This window comes from Drosophila miranda, chromosome XR (assembly GCF_003369915.1).
Source record: "Drosophila miranda strain MSH22 chromosome XR, D.miranda_PacBio2.1, whole genome shotgun sequence".
NCBI lineage: Eukaryota > Metazoa > Arthropoda > Insecta > Diptera > Drosophilidae > Drosophila > Drosophila miranda.
In genome coordinates this window covers 16,953,203-16,975,677 of record NC_046674.1, presented here as the reverse complement: position 1 = coordinate 16,975,677, position 22,475 = coordinate 16,953,203, and the positions used below count along the sequence as shown (strand labels likewise).

At 45.9% G+C, this 22,475-nt stretch overlaps 4 protein-coding genes across 7 annotated transcripts; 3 read left to right on the top strand and 1 right to left on the bottom strand.

The window, feature by feature from the left end:
- Window positions 1-166: 166 nt before the first annotated feature.
- LOC108151915 (spermine oxidase) lies at window positions 167-2,161 on the bottom strand. Its single transcript, XM_017280828.2, has one exon. It carries the CDS (start codon window positions 1,612-1,614, stop codon window positions 196-198), a length of 1,419 nt encoding a protein of 472 aa, XP_017136317.1. The 5' UTR covers window positions 1,615-2,161; the 3' UTR covers window positions 167-195.
- A 239-nt stretch (window positions 2,162-2,400) lies between these two features.
- LOC108153390 (uncharacterized Golgi apparatus membrane protein-like protein CG5021) lies at window positions 2,401-3,700 on the top strand. 4 transcript variants are annotated; one of them, XM_017283366.2, is made up of 4 exons: window positions 2,401-2,548; window positions 2,694-2,776; window positions 2,837-3,071; window positions 3,120-3,700. In XM_017283366.2, exons 1-4 carry the CDS (start codon window positions 2,534-2,536, stop codon window positions 3,447-3,449), a joined length of 663 nt encoding a protein of 220 aa, XP_017138855.1. In that variant the 5' UTR covers window positions 2,401-2,533; the 3' UTR covers window positions 3,450-3,700. The 4 variants fall into 4 exon arrangements, with proteins under 4 accessions (XP_017138855.1, XP_017138856.1, XP_017138854.1 ...); XM_017283367.2 differs by having other exon boundaries at window positions 2,401-2,557; window positions 3,135-3,700; XM_017283365.2 differs by having other exon boundaries at window positions 2,401-2,557.
- Window positions 3,701-4,924: 1,224 nt separating this feature from the next.
- On the top strand, window positions 4,925-9,944 carry LOC108152593 (glutamic acid-rich protein). The gene is made up of 8 exons (XM_017282049.2): window positions 4,925-5,070; window positions 5,278-5,583; window positions 5,670-5,720; window positions 6,636-7,060; window positions 7,560-8,202; window positions 8,282-8,605; window positions 8,672-9,300; window positions 9,363-9,944. The coding sequence occupies exons 2-8, from the start codon at window positions 5,284-5,286 to the stop codon at window positions 9,715-9,717; spliced, it is 2,727 nt and encodes a 908-aa protein (XP_017137538.1). The 5' UTR covers window positions 4,925-5,070; window positions 5,278-5,283; the 3' UTR covers window positions 9,718-9,944.
- A 6,719-nt stretch (window positions 9,945-16,663) lies between these two features.
- Window positions 16,664-22,465, top strand: LOC108152437 (ataxin-2 homolog). The gene is made up of 4 exons (XM_017281769.2): window positions 16,664-17,175; window positions 17,468-17,758; window positions 18,545-18,906; window positions 20,318-22,465. The coding sequence occupies exons 2-4, from the start codon at window positions 17,722-17,724 to the stop codon at window positions 22,439-22,441; spliced, it is 2,523 nt and encodes an 840-aa protein (XP_017137258.1). The 5' UTR covers window positions 16,664-17,175; window positions 17,468-17,721; the 3' UTR covers window positions 22,442-22,465.
- Window positions 22,466-22,475: the final 10 nt, after the last annotated feature.

Sequence of the window (22,475 nt, the reverse complement as noted above, 5' to 3'; positions counted from 1 at the left end):
TATAATTATATCTTACGAAACGTGTAATCTAATCCAACATGTATTAGAAGAATCTCTTGAACACTTCGTTGTCATTCGACAACCTCGGCTATCGTCCATCTTTGGGCAACCAAATGCACAAACTGTAACAAATATGTAATGTACGTTAATGGAGTATTTAAAAGACTTTCACGCTGTTAAATAATTTTATTGAACTTAAGAAATATCTTGGTAAAAATCATTTAATCTTTCCGCCTCCCGCCAACCAGCTTCAACGGCACCATGTACTGTGGAATAGTGAGTTTTGCTCGAGGCCTCGCCCGCAAACAGCAATATTGGGTGACCATTGTCACTCATCACAGGAGTCTGCAGATCCCAGGGACCAGTATTCAGCTCATCGGCTAGTGTGGTACGAAAGCTATAACTGCCACGGAAGTTGGGATTGGAATGCCATTGGGTGCGCACAAATCGGTTAGGTTGGGGCACATCAAAGCTGAGAAATTTTCGGAAAAGCCAGCTCAGACCCTCCAGCACCTTTTCCTCCTTGAGAGTCTCCATGTGGCGGGCGTGCTCACCCGCAATCCAAGCCTCCAGCAGGCGAGGCTGATAGGTGACCCGATGACAGCCGCTGATGCTCTCCAGCCAAAAGAGCTCCGAACTGCGTAGGTCCTGCAGATCCTGCTCCATCCACAGACAGTAGAATCCCGCACAATCAGTTGGAAACGGCGGTGCCGCAAACTCCATATAGAATTTGTCCACTGTGCCCAGTTTTAGGCTTTTAATCGCATTAACCTTGGCTGCCGGCAGGGCAGGCACAAACAACGTCTCATGCTGCTCTTGCAGTACTCCCAGGGAGACGGTGCAAATGACATGGTCTGCGTTGAAGGTTTCTCCATCCGAGCACCGAACATTCAAATTGCAAGGACAATCGCAGTTGATCTCAGTAACCTTCTTCTGGAAATGTACACGTCCCTTGAGCACTCCAAGGTCATCGGGCTGATCACTGGCGCTCATCAGAAGTCGAAGGAATCTCTCGAAGCCCTGATCGCGCCAATTCAGCAGCTGATCGCCTTCAGACTCGGCGAATTCCAAATGTCCGCGTCCCGAAACTTCAAGCAAGTTGTCAGAGCCCTCGAAAGAACTTTCGGATCTCTTGAAGCTTTCCAGCATCTCGTTGGCCAGGACGCGGTCGACCGATGGCAGCTGCGTGTCAATCTCCTTCCAATATCTTTGTGTCAGATAATCTCCCACAGACCCCTTGTACGGATTGGATCCGTCTGGTACTGAGCTCGAAGCGATTCCTCTTAAGGTGATAGCCAGCTCCTGAGGTACTTCCTCTTTGTTGGATCGTACGCACCGCACCGTACTATATAAGTCTCCAGTCCGCTCGAGGAGATAGAGATCCTTGACCAGCTCGTGAACGGCATTCCCCTTCTCTCCATGGCACCACTGGGCTCCCAGGTCGACAACATTTTCAGAAAATTGAATGGTGTGTATGCGACCGCCAATCCGGCTCTCAGCCTCCAGGATCTGCACGTTATTGAAGCCCTTCTCCAGGAGACGAGTGGCAGAAGCTATACCAGAGGCTCCTGCTCCAACAACTAAAATTCGGACGGTTTCTCGGCTCTGACGCATGGCTTAAACAGGATTTAACAAGCTACCAAGACGATCGACAAGATACTGATTGATTTTTCGAGCTGTGGCTGACTTTTGTCGGCCTATTCTGACGATGCTTTGCTCCCATTGCGGTTTTATTCACTGTTCGTTCCACTTATTCTTGTTTTGCAACGCACCCACAGAGTACAACAAGCCGAGTCATACACATTTGCTATGCGCTTTTCGAATAGTCGACTCTCATTGATTATTTTGTAAAACGAGTCTCTTTAAAGAATAATCAGGACAAAGTTCACAAACCTGCCCATGGGTAATTGATTGGTGTGGGGGATTGCGCGGGAAATACGCCTTTATACGTAACCTCACACTACTAATCACCATATACTAGCAGATCTAATAATACAGAATACTAATTCGTGATCATCAAAAACTATATTTTTTTAAAAATGTCGAGAAAAAATAGTACCATCGAAAAATGGATTAACGGAGGTTTTTTACACTGGCGCTTCCATGGGGCTTATATAAAAAAGTCCAACAATTTTTAAAACTGACTGTTTTTGCTTAAACTTTTTTTTTTTATAATCAAGTATTTAAATTAAGCCAGTCAAGTAAAAAATTGATTCAACAATTGGATAAAATTATGTGGGCAGGTCTGAGAGATCTATCTAGCTAGTAATATTCGACGGAATATCAAAAAAGAGGAATATGTACAATAGAACTTGAATTCGTCAGTATATTTACGATATATTTTTAAAATGAGACGGTATATTTCGGTATATTTCTGAGGTATATTTTATCGATAAATCCGATCTGATAATCTGATACGCAGGCACAAAAGCAACAACAAAAAGCAAAGAAAATGCATTAAAACTCGTATAACTTATTAACTTACCACGCTTTGATACAATTGAATTCAATTTAGTCAATCCTTAACATAATCATGGCATCCGCTACGGTAAGAAATGTATGTATGCCGCACTAACCCCTAACACGAAGCTTTCAGGTCTGCCAACGACAACGTCAGACAAACTGAGATTCTGCCTATAACACTTAAAAGTGTCTTTTTAAAGAGTAGAACTAATTTATTAACGTGTTCGCAGGTGCCACTTCTCGATGATGACACGATACCCTTCGGCGAAGAGGATGAAATGCGCGATCCCAGTCGCGCGGGGGAAAAATACACGTAAGCATAACTGCCGCAACACTGTATATCTGAAATGTCCTAAACTGTCTGGGCCCCTAGGCACCCATACGTCACCTTCTTTCACCTGTTCTTCCGGGGTGCAGCCATCGTGATCTACATGTTCTGTGGATGGTTCAGTGACTCCTTCATTACTAGCTTCGTCTTTGTTGTGCTGTTTCTCTCCGCCGACTTCTGGACGGTGAAGAATATCTCCGGAAGACTTCTCGTTGGGCTGCGCTGGTGGAATTACGTTGATGACGATGGAGTGTCCCACTGGGTGTTCGAGTCAAAAAATGTGAGTCACGCAGCCGTGAAATTCGGACCACTTGCTAATGAAACGCAGTCTGAATCTTACCAGAGCCGCATCAACAAGCACGAGCAGCGCATTTTCTGGCTAGGATTGATACTCTGCCCGGTTTTCTGGGGCCTGTTCTTTTTGATGGCCCTGTTTGGACTGAAATTCAAATGGTTGTTACTGGTCATGATTGCCATAGCCCTAAATGCTGCAAACCTGTATGGCTACATCAAGTGCAACTACGGTGCTGGGAAGGATCTGAACAGCGCCGCCACAGACTTTGTCAAGACGCAGCTCTTCAAGAATGCCATGGACATAATGACCAAGCCCAGTACCGCCCAGCCTCCCACAAATGTGCGTCCAACGGGCATAGTTTAAGCACAGAATGCTACGTTGAAGTCAACTTGCCAATTTTTGCTGCAGCGCATTCCAAAGAGTAATTTGATGCTATCATACTGCAAGACGAACTATCCTGGCATGGTATCTCTGTGTGTGTACATTTGTATAACTTAATTTAGCCATACTGCAATTTACTATAACTTTTATTACTTTTACTTTGAGTAAACTAAATGCATGTGTGTGAACTGGACGTTTGATCGTATTAAATTCTACAAATAATCTTAGAAAAATTATTGCGGACTATTTATTTTAAATGAATAAAAAGGAATGTCGACCTGAATAAGTTCACCTTAACCCACCATTAAAAAACCTCTTTGTTTATGATCTGAAATGGTGTTCATTGATTTTTATATGCGGTTTAGAATAATTGTATACTATTATTCTATTAGTTAATACATTTTCTGCAAAATTTATAAAATAAGGTTTAAACGAAAAAGATCAACAAAAATGTCCACTAAATTCATTTTTGTTCCCCGGTACTCGAAGAGTTTAGGGATATATTAGTTTTCAATCTTTCTTTTTCTCTTTCTCGCTCTTAATCGTGCAGTGCGCACCGCCTCCCATGGTAGAGGGAAGCGAGAGAGTAACACAGCTAAAGTTGGTGTGAGAAGCGTGAGAGAGATAGAGACAGATGTAGCGGAAAATGAAAAGAGATAAAATATTTTTAAATTTTAATAGAATAGGTTATTTGTTGAAAAGGGCATTAGCTAAATGCAAGCCCCCTACCCGCAAAACCAACAATGAATTCTAAATTTTCAAAGCTATCTCAGAGAAATTTTCCAATGTATTTCTTACTGATAGCGAGAGTATGTATCGGGATCGAGATATATAAAGAAATCTAGTTAAATGCATGAATGAAACTTAAATATGTCTATCTGAGAAAAATGCATTATTATTTAGGTTTCAAATAAGATTGGAAAAAGCCTTAAACATTAATTTAAAAGAAATAGGGTATCAAAATGTTCATACTCCATAAATATGTAATTCCTTTGCGTCAAATATGTAGTTATCGTGTAGTTACCATGTAAAAAAATCAATTTTTTCTTGCCCTTTTTTGTTTAAAACTGTTTTATAAGCAAACCAGTAAAATTCGTTAAAATTGGCCAGTCTTGTAGGGAAATTGATTCAATCGGATAAAGTCATGTGTTCAGGGCTCAGGGTCCTAGCTAGCTAGTAACAGACAGATTTCCGTCAGTGCAAAGGTTACATTAACCCATTGTCGACCAGTGGGTATCAAAATACACTCCACGAAAATTATAAATTTTGAAGAATTTTTCCGCAGTTCAGGTGAACGGTATCGTGTTTTTTGGTTAGTAAAGAGAAAGGATAGGATGGATCTGCAAGAAGAAATTACATGCAGTGCCATATCCCGCCCGTCAGCTCAAGTTGTTCACCAGTTTAAACAGAGGGGGCTAAGTGGGTTATGTTCGTTTTTTCATCCATCTACTGGGTCACACTATTTTCGCCATTTTCCAGTCAGTCAGTCTGTTAGTCTGAGAAAATTTTGAGATAAATCAAAGGAAACGTGTAATTTCAGTGGGGAAAAAGTTGTAAGCTAATAAATAGTCAATTTTCTCTTGTGAAAAATATCAAAGAAAAGGTAAGGACCCGCAAAATCAATTGAATATTTTCGCAAGAAAAAGTGCACCGGCAATATCGATTTTTGTTCACACACATAAGCGACGCCGCCGGCGCACTGCTGAATGGGGTGCTGCGCTGGGCAAATTCTACATACGCATGTGTGCATACATACATACGTTCGTAACCGGAAAAAGTGACTTCAATTTTTGTTGGTTTATATTTGCAGAGAAAAATGCGTGGACGCGGCGGATTCATTCCACGTGGAAGTGGTAACACACGCGGTGGCTATTACAATAATCGCAACTCGAGCAATTACGTGAACACACGTACCCAGGGAAACTACCGCCCCAACGGGGGACGCTACGAGAACAACTACAACAACAACAACAACCGCTACAGCGGTGGAGGAGGAGGAGGCGGTGGCGGCAACAATAGCAACTATGAAAACCGCAGTCGCGACAAGTTCACCCACCATAATTCGAGCAGCAGCGGGCGCTACGAGTCCAGCTCCAGCCACAAGCGCAACTACAATGTATGTTACGAAACAGAAGTGCTATCGAGCATATTTCCATATGAAAATTCTATTTATTTTCTGCATTCTATTTTTATTGTGTCTAGGATTCATCACGCGATCGCACCGATGATCGCAGCAAGCGTCCGCGCATAGACGTAAGTTAAATATTGACATTTCCAAAACGCTAAGCGCACGTAATTTCTGAGGTTATCATTATGCATTAAGTTGTACGCCGCCATGTTCTCTGTAATGTTAATGACTCTTCCAATATTTATAGCACTGTTTGTGGAGTTTAAACGCGGGATTCTATTGAGCGAGCGTTAAAGCAAAACATATCCCAAACAGCGAGCAGCACGGAACTCAAAGTAGCCAGAAAAAGCACTTTGGGAGCGCGAGAGCGAGTGCTCTATTTACTATATATATATATATATATCAAATATATATTACAATATATCTGTGTTGTCCATAGAGTCAGCAGCGTCGAGGCAACGCATGGCAAATAGGCAAATATTTGGCCAGCGACCGATCGATTTGAGAGTGCAGCCAAAAGGCTGCAGATAAATATTGCCTACCACTCAGTCACTCACTAAACTGTCGATCTGAAAGCAAAAACTTCTGTATAGAAATGTGATTGAAGCGATTTTGATCTGTAATCTTTTATCTTGTGCCTTGTACCGTACCATCAGCAGTGCAGTTAATTCTCTCCCCATACCAAATAATCAATAATATAATCAATCCGCCAACAGATAATCTATCTATATACGCATATGCGTCTGTGTATCGATCCAAATCTAAAAAATAGCTAAGAGTGTAAGGTTTCTTCATCATGCTACCACACACCTACACGCTGCAGGATATATAACAGCATAATCGTTGCGATAACCACCCACAAATCAGATAAGATCAGAGAGTAATACAGTTTCTATAACAATAGCAGTTCTTTATCATCCAACAAGTATATAAATGTTTATATAAATATCTACCTATATTCGATATCACATCAAAAAAAAAAAAAACAAAACAAACAAAATATGCTCCTACACTCCTTCCTACTCGTCAATCGTCAATAGGATTATCGTCGCACGTCCTCGTCAAACGATCGCAGCGATCGCCCATCGTCATCATCGCAGAACGTTGGCTCCTCATCGTCCAACTACCATCAGCGCAGCAACACCGGCGGAAGCGCTAGCTCGAGCTCGTATCGCCCGCGCGATGACTCGAACTCTGGTAGCCGGAATCAGCGCGAGTCGTCAATGGGACCGCCAAAGCGTATGATGCGTAGTGTGGCCGGCACCAATTATATATCGCGCCCACGCGGCTCAATGTCCATGCGTGGAGGCGGCATGACACGTGGAAATATGCGGGTTGGAGCCATGCGCGTTGTGCGTACCCGCAACGTCAACGAGTCCAATGATCTGCGCACCATGCGCCGCCAGTTGCTCTATGCACAGCAGAAAGATCGGGCTCGCCTGCTTAAGATTCAACAGCTGAAAAGGTAAATAGACAAAAGACAAATAGAAAACAAAAACCGAGTTATATACGATAAAGTTTATCCGGAAACGGAGCTTCAATTTATCAATTGTGTGTGTACCAATTTGCATCATTGACCATTGACCAAGATAATAATATGCCAAAGCCAAAGAACTATTTGAATATAACGCGATGCTATTGGCTGGATTGAGATTGAGATCAATTGAGATAAGAGGGCCACCCGCATTCTTCGTAGACAAGTATACATTATTATTGTTTGTGTGTGATTAGTAGAAATTGAAATTGAAATGTACTATGCAAAAATAATGACCAACCAACCAACCAACCAACCAACCAACCAACCAATTCAACCAACCAACCAACACCAGACACTATGACAAGAATAGTAATTTGTTAGCTTATTCCCAGCTTATTCTGTACTAAACACAAAAATTTGCATTTGCGCCTCCCTCCCACCTGCACATGACTTCAAATTCGAATTCATTCCACCCAAATCAATGTAGCTCGTTGCGCCGCCAACGCCTGGGAGGGAATAGCAGCGATAATTCCAGTGACAATGAGGACAAGGACGACGATGATGCTGAGAATAGCAAGAAGAAGAAAGGCAAAGACAATGACGATGACGAAGACGTCGACGAAGACGATGATGATGATGAGAAGGATGCCGTCGATGGTGAGAAGAAGGGCGAAAAGAATAAGAAGTCACCTGGCAAAAAGCGCAACAGCAAGTCGGCAAACGAGGACAAGAGTGACGCCGAAGGCGGCGACGATGATGATCAGGAGAAGTCCTTGAATGAGTCTGATAGCAAGAATGCCAAAGCCTCAGATGACGACGACAAGGTAAAGGCTGAAGATGAGAGTGCCGATGGTGACAAGTCTGAAGACAAGGCCAAATCCAGCACAGCCGATAAGACAGGTAAGAAAAAGGATAAAGATGGCGACGCCACCAAGGACACCAAGGACTCCAAGTCAAAGAAGACGCCCAGCAAGAAGGAGCGCTCACGCAAAGACAAGGACGACAGTGACGATGAGAACAGCAAGGACCATCGCAGCTCGCGCCATCGCGACGATGACCACAACAACCGCAAGCGCAGTTTCATTAAGCTCACTTGCGTTCACTGCAATTGCAAGTGTGTGACCTTCAAGGTGGGTGTCTCCACCAAAAATTCTAATGTGGATCAGCTGCCAGCATTTCTTGACGTATTCCCTATATATTCAACCACAGGAGTACAACTACCACTTGAACTCGCGCACTCACAAGAACGCGATGCGCCAGGTGGCCCTCAACCAGCGCGCCGATCTACAGCGTATGCGCGCCCGTCAGCGCACCACTCAGCGCGAGATCGAGGAGAACAGCAAGGAGGAGCATGAGTCGCGCTATTGCCGCCTCTGTCGCCTGGCCTACCGCCAGCAAAAGAATCTGCATCAGGCCTCCGAGCACCACAAGACCATCAAGAAGTTCCTCATGCCCTACTGCGGCTCCTGCCACTTGGCATTCAAGAACGCCATGCTCTATGAGAATCATCGTTGCTCCCTGGAGCATATCCGCGTAAGTTTATAGTCCCAAAACCCTTTCAAGCATAAATACTGATCAATCTTCTAATTTTGTTTGCAGAACAAGGCCAGAAACGATGAGTCCGGCTCGGACGATAGTGTCGATGAGCGTGAGATAGATTTAAATAAATTCCTTACGGTGGACTCTGTTGGTGAGACCGATGTCGACGTGATGGATGCCGATGTGGATGCTATGGTAATGGAGGCTGAAACCGCTCAGAAGAGTACTGACGAGGAGACGCGCAAGCGTGGCATGATTGGCTCGGACTCCATCAAGGCCATTGAGGCTTTCTATTGCGGCCTCTGCAATCATTACTCCAATAAGACGGACGATGTTTCTTTGGAGGATTACACCAAAAAGCATTGTCTGCAGCATTCCCACGTCAAGGCGTTCTTGCGTCAAAAGGAGGAAACCGAAAAGAAGAACCGTAAGGATGATGAGAACGAGGATGACAAAAAGGCTGGCGATGACGAGGCAGATGTCGATGAAGAAATGGATGCTGACGCCAAAATCGATGAGGAGGATGACGAAGACTATGGAGATGCTGAAATTGGCGATGAACCCCAAGATGAGAATCTATGGGAAGAGGTCGATAAGGACTTGGGTGACCTGCTCGCCGAAGTGGATCCGATGAGCCACGAGGAGGAGGAAGATGAGGACGAATCTGTCCTCAACATTGACATTGAAAGGTATGTTTTCCCGTTGTCTTTAAATTAAATTGCTAGATTATATAAAACTTGTCTAATTGCAGCGAAAAAAACAAGCTTAAAGATGCCAAAGAGGAAGCAAATGGCGATGATGAGGAGGAGGAGAAGAAGGCCGCCGCTCCGAAAGAAAATGCTCCAGCAGTCGTCAAGTCTGCAGAGAAAAAGACCACCGCTGCCACTGCCGGCGCAGCAGCAGGCTCTGCTACATCCACACCATCCAAGACACCTGCTGTCAAACAGCCGGTCAAGAAAGCACCGCCCAAGGCAGCTGCGGCCAAAGTCGGCAAACCAGGCCCGGCTTCAACCAAGCGCAATGTCTTGGTCAATGTGAAACGCACATCGGCGGCGGCCATCAAAGCTGCCACCAAGTCTAGCAATGCGGCAGCCGATTCCAAGTAAGCTGGAAGCAAGCACCAACAAAAATAACAATAGTAACACAAAATATGAATGTACCAACAAAAACAACAACAACCAAAATCCAGTGATTTGGTTGCAACAAAAAACATATTTAAAATATAACTAAACTTTAGCTCACGAAAATTACATACAGCACAGCAGCAAGAAAGAGCTCTTATCGTCATATAATCGAGCCCGGCCTGTGTAATAAATGTCTAGACCTAAATCAACCAACTTGTTGTACATATCTGGTGTGTATTTATTCGACGATTGGATTGGAGCATGCATGTGGAGTACTTTTGGGGTACCTTTCGCTGTGCCACTCGACCGTTTCGCGCTGGGCCTTTCTAAACTGGCAGCATCGCGGACAAGTGCGCCTGCCTGCCACCTGGCCCGAACAATGGCAGCGAAATGCCTTTCGGTCGCCAATTTGCTGCCCCCTTCAAGGTGGTTACATGTAATTGTCAGCCTCAGCTGAGAGATATCCCCACAAACGTGAAATGGCGCACGCTAAATGTGATTAAGCGATGGCTGCAGACCTTGCCTGGGGAGCCCTTGCCGCCTAACGATTTGTTGCATATAGGGACTGTAGTGTAATTGAGACCCATTTCTGTTTACTGTAGCTTAACTATTCCGTGTTAGTTTCCCCCAATCATTCTTAATGTAAGCGAAAAGCTAAGCTGAGGCTTGACATTGAATAACCCACCGCTTATCTCTTTGTCCGGAGAGTGGTCGATCTTGGCGTGATGCTGCTCGCCCTCTTCCTTATTCCATTGGATGTACGAGTATAAATGTATTTATTAACCTATTGGGCGGCCCAAGCGTTGCACTGTCTGCTCCCACTGCCGTTTGCCGTTTTCGTTACCATTTCCGCTTGCCGCACTAACGGTAACCGCCAACCGCTTGCTACTTGCTACTTGCTACTTGCCACTTGGCGGTGTGGCAGCGGCAAAAGACAATGCCAATGCAGTGGCAAACGAAAGGAAAATACATTTCATTTCATAATTTTTCTACATATTTTTGCCAAATTAACTTTCACTGCATGTCTCCGTAGGATTGTGTGGAAGTGGATTTTGAAACCGCGAGACGAGATCCCCCTGTACGCGAGTGGCTTCGGTTATTATGCAATCTGTCATTTTATATGCGTGTTCGTGTGAGAGGTCTTTGGTCTTGGTCTTCCCAATGATCCCAGCTGCTTCCTTTCTACCTACCACACTCTTAAGTGGGGCTCAGAGTCAGACAATGTCAAGTTTTGATTTGATTACGATTACGATTACGTTAGTGGTACAGCGGCAGCAGGTTTTGCCAGATCCCGGACTGGCTAAAGTGAGATCAGGCCCCCTCTATCCAGCTGAAGCTAATCCCTGGCAATCGCTCATTCAGTTCGGGTAAATTGCATTCATGTTTTGACGCCAGATTTATGCGCACATTGTTCTGTCTGTGTCTGCCACAAATCCGGTTTTTGCCTCAAGCGCCGAGGCTCCGATCCATTGTTGCCTCTGCCCCTTTGCCTTAGCCTTTGCCTAGGTATTACTATTAACATTTAATTTGTGATTCCAAGTCAATGCTGAGACCGACCGCAGCTTTTTAGTTACGTTTTTGCTTTTCGGCGCTTCTATTAAGAAATTTTCAACGGCAATGGTTGATTTTGTGTTTTTTTTTTGCCATCTTCCTGTTGCTTGGCCACTTTTTTTGCCCACTGCTTTGGTTTTAAATGCCAAGGTGGTGTGCTTGCCGCTGGGACTCGGAATCCAGTTATCAGCGGACACACAATTTGGTTAATGCCACCAGCACTTGGACGCATTCGTTATACTTATGTGTGCGGAATCTAAGAATCAGAAGCAGCTCATAAATTGTGTTAAATGGAATCATTTGACGGTTCTATTGAAATGTCAGTGGATGCTAGTGGATGCCAGTGGATTTTATGTTGCCCATGGCCAACCATCGCAGAACCGTGCGGGTGCGTGGCTAATTGCTGGTCTTTGGCCAAAATGCTTTGTTGTGAACATTTTCACATCGTTAAATATATGTTTATTTGTCTTTTGCCTGGCCCAGGGATTATTTCTGTTTCTGTTTCTGTTTCTGTCTGTTTTCTCTTGTAAAGAGCCTTGGCACTCAAAGACCCGGCGCGGGAATTAGCATACATTTACAAAAGCGCCGAGATTAAAGAAATATATGTTGGTAATGATTTGATTGTGGATTGTGGGCATTAGTAATCTGCGATTTGTCGCTGTCTTTGTGTTTTGTGCGAAATTGGCAATACTATAAGTAGAAAAAAATATAACTGTTAACGTCGATTGTCGATTGGCTCGCTATGCAACATGTCGCGACATACTACCGAACTACTTATCAAACCGAAGTTGTGGAATTCAAATGGCTGCTAATAATCAAATGTAATGTGTGAAAATTTCACACAGTTCTTGGCCGCAACCGCAAGCATTTACAAGACAAGTTAATTGTGCTACTGCTGCTTATGGCCAAGCCAGTAGCCATGGCCAAGCGGCCAATTGGGACAATAGGCAAATGCACTTTATGGATGATGGACCCAGTTCCGCCTTGCTTCGGTAGTGTTGTGCAACCGCGCGATAACAATTTTTAGCACGCAATTCAAATGAGCCACGAGGAGATCTCTGGGGCCAGATACCAGATACCGCTGCATGTGGAACTGCCGGCAGGTTATAATCTAATTAAGGCAACCCGTGTGCCAGAGCCAGAGCCTGAGCCAATGAAGCAGATCTTCTGTATTGCCGTATACATACATATATATATTCTTCTCACGCCCAAAATGTAAATGAAGTTATCCGGGTGTGTCAGTGGAGTCAGTCGGAAGGGGGCAGGGGGCCAAGAGCCACTTGGCTAATGCCAAGCCAAGTCAGCCGCCAACGACGAAAGCTACGGGTTTACATGCCTCGCTGCCTGCGACTACAGCTCCGACGATTTGGTACTAGTGTGAAAATCTTGTTTCTCCTTCTTTTTCTTATTTTATGAATATTTTTCAACACTCATTCATAAGTCTGTCATTGTCCGTGTGTGCTCATTGTTCGCGACCAGAGATTTGGGTACGAGTGAGCATTGTAGGGTGGTAGAGGGGGGCCCTTGATGATTGCAACGCTTTCCCGATTTCATTCATTAAAGTCTGCGATTTATGGTGCAATCGGAATGGTGGGGAAAACAATGAGCGAGTCATCTGATCAGCGCGTAACAATCGAAACTTCAAAGAAAGCTTTTCTTCACCCTCTGATCTCTGACATTTGACGACTCCTCCAATTGCCTAATCGATGGGATCGAGTATTCACTGACTCGATATATGTATACATATAGGAGTCCATAAATACCCACAAGGTCGCCAAGTCGGGAGAGAGATGCCGCCTCTCATAGAAATGATCATAACCATAGACACGATCGCGTATACTCACATCAATTGACTGGCCCCCTGCCTCATTATCGTATCTGGCTTGGCGTGAATGGAAAGCATTAAGTTATTGCCCCGCCGACACCACTCCGCAGACAGCAGATAGCAGACATTATAGCCGATATATGGATTTAGAGCTGGTCCAAATTAACACACAAGCGTTCGCTGGGGTGGTGAAAATCCACATGAAGTGCTTTAGCTGGTCATTAAATGCTGCCCAGGTATTTGCTGCGATTATACGAAACACTTGAGACTGCTCTCCAATATTAAAAACCAGGAAAAGGCCGAAAATCATATAACAATACAAGTCAAAAGTCAGGCAAACCAAAGATTCCCCCTCCCAGACATCATGATCATGTAATCTCAGCCAGCCCCTCTGCCATCTACCATCTCATGGAAATCCTCTACAGTTGAGTGGTCCTGGACGCTATACTTTGGCCAAGCTCATTAGCAAATTATTTTGGTGTTTGCATGGGGGGGCCACGCTTCAATGGAACCGAGAGGGACCCAACCCGGACACGGACCCCCAGACGGACAGGGATTGTCGCTCGTTCAGATCACGAAATATGTATGGCCTATGCTTGAGTAGTTCCAAAAGCGTTTTCCATTTTGGAGCAGTTTAATTGTATTTAAATGAGTTAGAATGCACTTTTCATTTTCATTTCGCCATTTACTCTACAGTTTTTTTTTTTTTTATGATTCATAAATTGTTCACTCTGACGTTTATAGTCGGTCTAGTCTGGTCTGGTCTGGTCTAGAGGGGAGGTCTGGAAACGTAATTGATAGATACAAATCTGTGTCTGCCGTCTAGACGGACAGATACGATAGGATATCTCAGTTGAAGACATTTATTTGCGCTCGGCAAGCAGATGTTTATGAGCCATGTTGGGCATAAGGTAAAGAATTTGGAGTCATAACCTGGTTTAATGGTAGCGAATGTCTCTTGTCATCTGAGCACTTTTTAGGCAGCAAGCAGATTGCTTTTAGTCATGGGTTATCGCTAGTATGTGTCCACCTTAATGGGTGTCCCATAAATTTGTCCTTTAGACTATATAAGACTATATATGAATGTCTATATAAAGAACGTATAACGAATACAACTTGAGGTATATTATACTTTTGTCCACTCAACTATATTAAGTACATGCTACATAAAAACCTCAGTCAAACGTATGAGTGCAAACAAAAAAAATCCTTTAAATACTGTACCGCTTTGTGGCACAGTTAAAATAGCCAAGATCCTTTGCAGTGTATTTTTGGCTTCAACAGAGTATTGATTATCCCATTGCAGTTAAGATCAACTGGGGATATGTGTATCCGAAATGCTTATGGCTGAGAGCTACCGCATAGTCGTAAGAGTGGTGTAGTTCACCGGAATGGCATTTTAATTGTCATCTGACGCTGGTAAATTACACATTATTTATACTGAGTACTGGCATTAACATTTACCCTGTCATATGGCGCTATCCATGGCAATTTTAACTACAACCTGGCGATACATTTTCTTTTTGTTTGTAGCTGTGCAATGCTCTGCTGTGGCGTGTGGTTTGGTATCTTCACAGGTCACCCCACAGACGATTCGATTGTGCAATTTCATTGTCCAACCACTTTTCATTAACAACGGCGGCAGTGGCAGTGGCAGAGGCAGAGGTACCAACATGAGGTAGAGGCATGTAAAAAAACGTCAAAATGTATCCACAGAGTTGCCAATTAAGACCTCAGCAAATGTTTTCGGTCAACTGCGAGTCCGAATGCAAGTTCCCGAGTATATCAAAAGCATAAACTAAATGTTAAGGTTGACTCTGTCCGAGTCGATAAATTGATACACATAAAATTTGGAGCATAAAACTGTCGGAGGGAAAAAATTGCAGCAGCGAATGTGGATGTGAATGTGAATGTGGATGTAGAATTGCTGAATGCAAATGCCAAAATGTGAACTGAACTGCCAGTGGAGCTTGAGAGCATCACCATCGTCGTCATCATCATCAGCATCCACGTCATGATCAGCATTGATTTAAGTGGAGTCAACTGGAAACTGTTGCATTTCTGGTTGCAACTTCAACAAAAAGCAGCAGCAGCAGCAGCAACAAGCACTTGAAATTAAAAGCAGCTGAAGACAGCAAAAAAAAAAAACAGAAACTAATACAATAATAAATAGTAGTAAAAGAAAAGAAGATGTTGCCACTGCATTTGTTGCTGCTGCTGCTGCTGCTGCTGATGGCATCGTCTGCTGTTTCTGCTGCTGCTGAAGTTGTTGACTTGCCATGCCATGCAACAATTTCACAAGCGGCACGCAGACAACTAAATGACAATGTGAACAAAATAACAACAACAGAAGCAGCATCAGTGGCAGCGGCGGCAACCAGGAGAATTTATAATAAGTAACTCTCTTGCTGCCACCGCTGCTGCTGCTGCTTCTGCTGCTGCTGTTGTTGCACCAACTCTGATCAATGTTGCGCAAAAAAAAAGACAAAACAAAACAAAAGCTGCAGCCGCAAATCTTCCACTTAATTATAAACTTATTTATTTGGTTAGTTTGCAGCCAAACTGTCCTAATCAATTTGCTAAGGATGAGGAAATGGCAGCCGGGGAGCTTGCATCAGCATCGCCAATTTCCACGGATTTCCTCAGCGCCAAATTTCACAGCTACCGTGTTAACTTTGACACCACCAACGCAGATCCGAACCCAAACCAAAACCAAAACCGAACCCAAACCCAAACCCAAAAGGAGACCAATCTATGGACGTGGATGTGGATGTGGATGTGGCCTGGCATTAGCATTAGGTAAGCTCCTCAATTAACTCGCACGGCAATTGCCCAAATTGGCCACCGACTTGACTCCGTCCGTCAGCCGGAGATCGAAATTGATGCTGCCAGCTCTCTGCCAGGGGTTAAGTGTAGCTGCCCACGCATGCGCTGAAATGTTAATTCTCAATCCTCACCCGACACTGCCACCACAGTGGTACGAGTCCTGCCAACAAACAAAGAGAATTCCAGACCACCTCTAGAAACGGCATCATACTCGAGGATGTTCCTTCAGAAGGGAGCGAAAGTAGATTGCTGCTTGTGCTGGAATACATTTTGTTTCCTTTTTCCCTTTTTGTTGGTCGCTATCGATCCCTTTTCCACATGTCTCTGGCACACTGTGCCACACTGTGCGGCAATTGCAAATGTCAAACGAAAGACTTAAGCAGCGAACTTGCTCGAAGGGGCTGGATCTAAGACTGGGCTGGGGCTTAAGCATATTAAATATGCAATGCTAATGCAAATCGATACTCGCATCCGAATCGAAAACGCTTGTTAAAAGTAATGCGCCCAATTTGCAATGGCAATACGACTAGAAGCCAAAGCCACAGCCACAGCCACAGCCACAGCCACAGCTACAGATAAAGGAAAGACCAAAGCCAAAACAAAAGTGCCCTTTAGCCTCGACCAGCCCAAATAGCCATGGCCGGCAGCCGTCGTCTTCTGGGCGTACGAGTGTGTGCAGAGTCATACTCTGTGGCAGAGAGGGTGGGCGGGCAATTTAGTGTCACGTTAGCATTTTGGGGCGCTTCCAGGCGGCAGTCAAATGCCCGAGCCTTGCCATTAGGCGGGCGGTTAACTAGCGGTTAGCCACCGACAGAGCCGTCAACGTTCAATTGGCCCCCTGAAAACGGAATCGCAGACGCAGTCGGAGTTGGGATAGGAGTTGGACTCGGCTTCGGATTCCGATTCAAAGTGGAGGAGCAGCAGACGATGTTGTGGCGGCCGCAGACAGACCTTTCTCTTTGTGTTGGTGCTGGATGGTTGGCTGGCTGGCTGGCTGGCTGGTTGGCTGGTTGGCTTGCTGATCTGGCCTGGCCCGGCACGACGAGCCGCAAAGGTCGGCCGCAGTACTCGGTTCGGCTCTCGGCCAAGACGAGTCTCGGCCACGGGTTTTATAAATACAAGTGTTGGCCGCACAACGGCAAAGATTCGTTGCTGAACGTGCAGCGCGCGCGATCCATTAAATCCCATCCGACTCGACTCGACTCGACTCGATTCACTCTCCTTGCAGGAAAGACACGGTAAAGCATCGATCCATCCATCCGTCATCTTTGGAGCGTTACTAAATTCGCGCCAAAGAAAATCTGTTGCAAAACGCATCCAAGGATTACGGGATACGAGTGCCAATTGAGTTTTGGATTGAGACTACTCGCAAGACTCCAATTCAGATGCAAATTCAAATTCAGTTTCGCTTTCGGTTTCGCAATGTTTCGGTGCCAATGTTGGATTGTGTCGAATCTTCAATTATATAACTAAAAAAATAATAATCGCCGTCTCTGTGTCGTGTTTTTCTATTTTTGTTTTTTGTTGCAGCCGGCAATGCTCAATGCAGATGCAGCAGATGCAGCCATCGTAACCCCCTGACTGCCTGACAAGGAAACAACCGAAAAACAACAACTGACAAAATATCCCCAGTGACTGTGAAAGTAACCAACGGACAGATCCAGATACAGATATTCAATTACTAGTCTCTTTGGCATTGCCTAGGGCCTGTTATTTTTTGTTGTTGTTGTTTTTTTTTTGTTGCTGTTGGCGGTGTGGCAGTTGTGTCGGAGTGCTGCAACACCATGAGGATTCAAATATGGGTCCTAACACTTTTGCTGGGTGAGTACCCCATTGATCGTTTCCACGAATCGGTGTAGAAGTCGAAATATCCCTTGCCTGTAATTAGAGCATTATAGAAATAGATTCTTGAAGGATTCTATAAGTAATGTTGGCATGTACATACATATATACATACATACTGCTACAGGGATTAGAGTTTCTTTTTAATGATGAAAACTTCTTATCAAATCGTAATACATTATTTGTTTTTTATTACTGTAAAAAGTACAAATTGTATCGAAATTATACAATTTTTTTTAAACTTATGATTATACGGCCTGAAGAAAGTTGTACAAGAAAGCTCAAGAAATATATTTTTGACAGTGTAGGACCCTCAATTTCTTCAACGCAATGAAATATTTTTGAAGTTTATACAAAAAAATGAATTAGATTCTTTAAATGAACCTCCGTTATAAGTAAACTATCTGTTTTTTTTATAAGGATTGAAGACAAACCATGGAAAGTTCTTGTAACTTTGCAGAATTACAAAATTAATATTCTACAAATGTAAATATAGAATAAAGAATAAACGGATTGCTATAAATCTTGTCGTGAGATACACATAAATAGAAAGAAACATGCTTAATGCTCTACTATACCTAAATTATCACTCGTATCTTTAACTATTGTCTAATCTTGGAATTAATGACATCCATAACCACACCAATAAAACACGTTCATTCACATTAAACACACAGTAAATGTCAAAGATCAACCATAATATTAAATATTCCCATGATATTCACACTTGTTCCACCTATCTATCCTCTGTCTCCTCCCACACAGGCCTCCTCTGCGCCCAGGCACTGGAAACCAACGCCAAGAGCGACAGCACCAGCAGCATCGGCGATAGCAAGAGCGCCGCCTCCACGCCGCTGGAGTCGGAGGCGTCTAAGGACAAGCGCCAGGTGAGCAGCAAGGAGACGCCCCTCTATCCCAATCACCGCAGTGCGGATCCAGCGGCAGCCGACGATCCCGAGGACGGGCAGGAGACCATTTACGGCACGAAGCCGAATCAGTTCATCATACGACCCATTGCCCCGCATCAGCATCAGCAGCACGAGGGGCACCAGGAGCCGCAGCTACGGAACTTTGCGGCGGCCAACTCCCGGCCGCATGCCGCCCAACTGCTGGAGCAGAGCCAAGAGGTGAGTGGGGAACACAATCGATTGATTGATGGGGTTTTGGCTGTGAGGGATTTCGCTGTTCATTTGTTTGTTTGCTTTGTGCAAATCGAGGGGCGTTTCATCATGTCGCTGCTTGGCCCCGCGGCCATCAGACATCAGACATCGGAGATCGGACGACCTGGCATCGTGACTGGGAATCGGTTGCAGTTACACGATTCTTTGCAAAATGCCGGATGTAAACATCTCAACATCAAGCCACAGCTTGTCGCAGTCCCCCAGTCCCCCAGTCACAATCCCCAAGACCCAAGCCCCAGATAAATTGTCAAATTCTCCCTTTCGCCGAGGCCAAGAAACCTTGACCAATATCTCCCAGTGGCCCAAAGGTTTATTTTCGGAACAAATTGCGATAGACAAAGACAATTACAATTAGGCAAAGACAATGTTTCTATTACAAAATGTATAGAAATTAAATGCGCTGGCCTGGCAAATATAATAATAATAATAATATGATTATTATAAATGAAATCGGCAGAACTAAGTCACGACATGGCATGGCGACAGGCAACGCAGTAACAAATGCATAATTGCAACATTATGGTATTTTTTTGTATTACGCGTTAAATAACGAATTCCATTCCATTCCCTTTCCATTTCCCACCCGCAACCATTTCCACCTTTCCGTCTACTTCTTTTGCTTCTGCTGTGGCTTCTTCTTCTTCCTCTTCTTCTTCTTATGTTTCTTCTGCTCCATCATTCGCGACAGCGAAACAATGGCGGCGCGGCAGCTTTGAGTGGTCGTGGGAAGAAAGTTGACATAATGTTATAATCACCCCCACTTTTGGTCTGCTCCGCCAGTTGAGTTTTCTGTGGCTTGAATGTGGTGGTGGCGCCTTGAATTGCCGGCGGTGCGGCTTTATTTGCCACAATAATGTGAATTACACGCTAGCAACACTGTACAGCAGGTTTACAAAAGATTCGAACTGTTTTAAGCTTAACTCCTTGTTTTTTTCATTGGGGAAAATTTAATCCAAAAGTTGTTTATGATTCGCACAGATAAAGTTATATGTATGACAACCTTTTTTTGCACAGTGTAATTATTGGTGTCCTATGTTGGTCACAGATTGTTGCAGCATTTAGCCATGGTGCTGCGGTTGTTGTTGGCGTTGCCAAACTCTTGCCACAAGTGTTATATAAACATATTTTTTAGATGCCACGCCATTCTCACAACGTCTGTGACTGCGAAGCACCTGCCATGTGGCTGCCACCGCAGTTTCTGTTGTTGTTGTTATTGGTGGCAGTGGGCTCCACATTAAACAGCTGCTGACATTGGCCGCCGCTGGCTGAAAGTTGGTGGTTCACACACCCACAGCAGCCCACAGTTGAAATCCATAATTACACGTCTCTCGATCTCTCTCTCTTCTTGCCACTGTAGGTGCAGCATTATGTCTACCTGCAAGATATTATGCGCCATCACCAGCCCAAGGCCCTGGGGGCCTCAGGTCAAGGCAAGGGTGCGGCCAGCAACCCGAAGAAGTCGTCCACACCGGTCGCTGAAGAGGAACAGGAGCAGGAGGCGGAGCAGCGCTATGCCGTTTCCATTCAGCCGCAGCCGCAGCTGCAGCAACGCCCTCGTCCCTATCCCGGAGTGGGTCCCTACCAGCTACCACTACCATTGCCTGCTCCCCAGCATCAGCAGGGTCATCCCCAACAGCATCAACACCAGCACCAATCCCAGCAGCCATATCAGGTCATACCCGAGGAGCAGTTCCTGAAACTGCTGGAGGAAGAGTTGCAGGCGAGAGCCTACCACGAGCAACTGCGTCAACAACAGCAGCAGCAGCAGCATCAGCAGCAACAGCAGCATCAGCAGCAACAGCAGCAACAGCAACAGCATTCCCAGCAGCAGGCGCAACAACAGCAGCACAAGCAATTGTCCATCCACAGCACAGCGGCCACCCACAAGGTGCTCCAGCAGGCGGAACCGTCTCTGGGCTTGGGCGGCTATCGCGATCGTTTGGTGGCCGAGCAGGAGCTTGTGTCGCCTGCCTATTCACAATCCCAGTCCCGAGGGGGTCCCAAGTATCTGCCCTTGTCACAGGCCCAGCAATTCGAGGAGGAGGAGGTGGCCCAGCAGCAGCAACAGCAGCAGGCCCAGCGCAGTCATCTACACAAGCCCATCCACCATCAGGGACAACCGCATCAGCAGCAACTAATCTCCGGTCTTCCCCCACAGATTGCCTACTACCAACCGCAGATCAGCTACAAGACCCTGCCCAACCATCCGCTAGCCAAGTCCTCGCTGGAAAGTGAGATTGAGAAACTGCTGGCTGCCAATAAGCCCGGACCGGCCCTTGCCTATGTCGACAGCAGTAATGAGCCGACCTATAACCACCAGCAGCCATCGGCTCGCCACCCGCTGCCTCTACAGCATCCGCCGCCGCCCACCTCGCATCCAGCACTGCGCCAACCCAAGGCCTACCTGGCCAGTACCCCCAACTCCCTGTTGGACGCTAACAACCAGCCCTTCGTCCCGTCACTCTTCAAGTTCAGCAACTACCAGCAGCCCACGCCCATCTATCCCACTCAGGCCGCTCCCCTTTCAGAGCCCAAGAGGCTAGGACCCGTGGTGTACCCTACGCAGACCGCCAACCAACCACAGCCCTCGCAATACTACTACCAGGAGGCGGCACCCACTGCCGGTCCCAAGCCATCCCCCCACCCAAAGCCCTACCTTCGCTCCAAGCACTATAAACTGGCCGCACCCTCGAAGGCTCTGCTCTATGCCGACTACGATCGCAGTCAGGGACCACCGCCACCGCAGTCGGCTTCGTCCAGCTTCTATCCCAGTCCGCCGGATCCGATAAAGCACACACAGAGAACCCTAGGAGTGACACCCACATCTCTTCCCCTGCCCGACTATCCCTCGCCGTCGCCTTCGCAGTCCAGCATCTATGTTTCGCAGGGCACTGGAATCGTGACGCCATCCCGCGCTACGCCCACAGGCACGCCGGTCCAGAAGCTGCGGACGCTGGACGAAGTGAAGCAACTGAATCTGCCGCCCCCTAACGGAAAGCCCCTCACCCAGGCCGAGTTCCAGGCGCTGGTCGATGCCGGATACCCGGTGAAGGCGGTGCCAGTGCCAGTGCCCGTCCCATACGAGCAATACGTCAAGGATCATCCCGAGTATCGCAATCACCCTCCAGTGGACTATGCCCACCTCATGCGACTGGCCACGCGCCAGTTGGCCACCCAACAGCAGCAACAGCAGCATCACCATCATCGCTCGTTGGCCGCCCCCTCGGAGCCGTCGGTGAAGATCATCTCCTCGCCCACGGCCAGCGATCTACAGCAGCAGACGGCAACGGGCATTGGCGGCGGCAGCGTCACCTATTTGCAGCCCATCGAGGGACAACAAGCCCATCTGCATGCACATGCCCACGCCCTACAGAAGCGACGTCCGAGAGATGAGCAGGACACGGCCGTGGCGGGCAGTGAGACCAAGGCGGCCGCACCAGAGGCGAAAGCGCGACCGCAGACAGCACAGAAGGCTCAATGAGGCAAGCGGCTTCCTGTTTTTTTTTTAGTTAAAA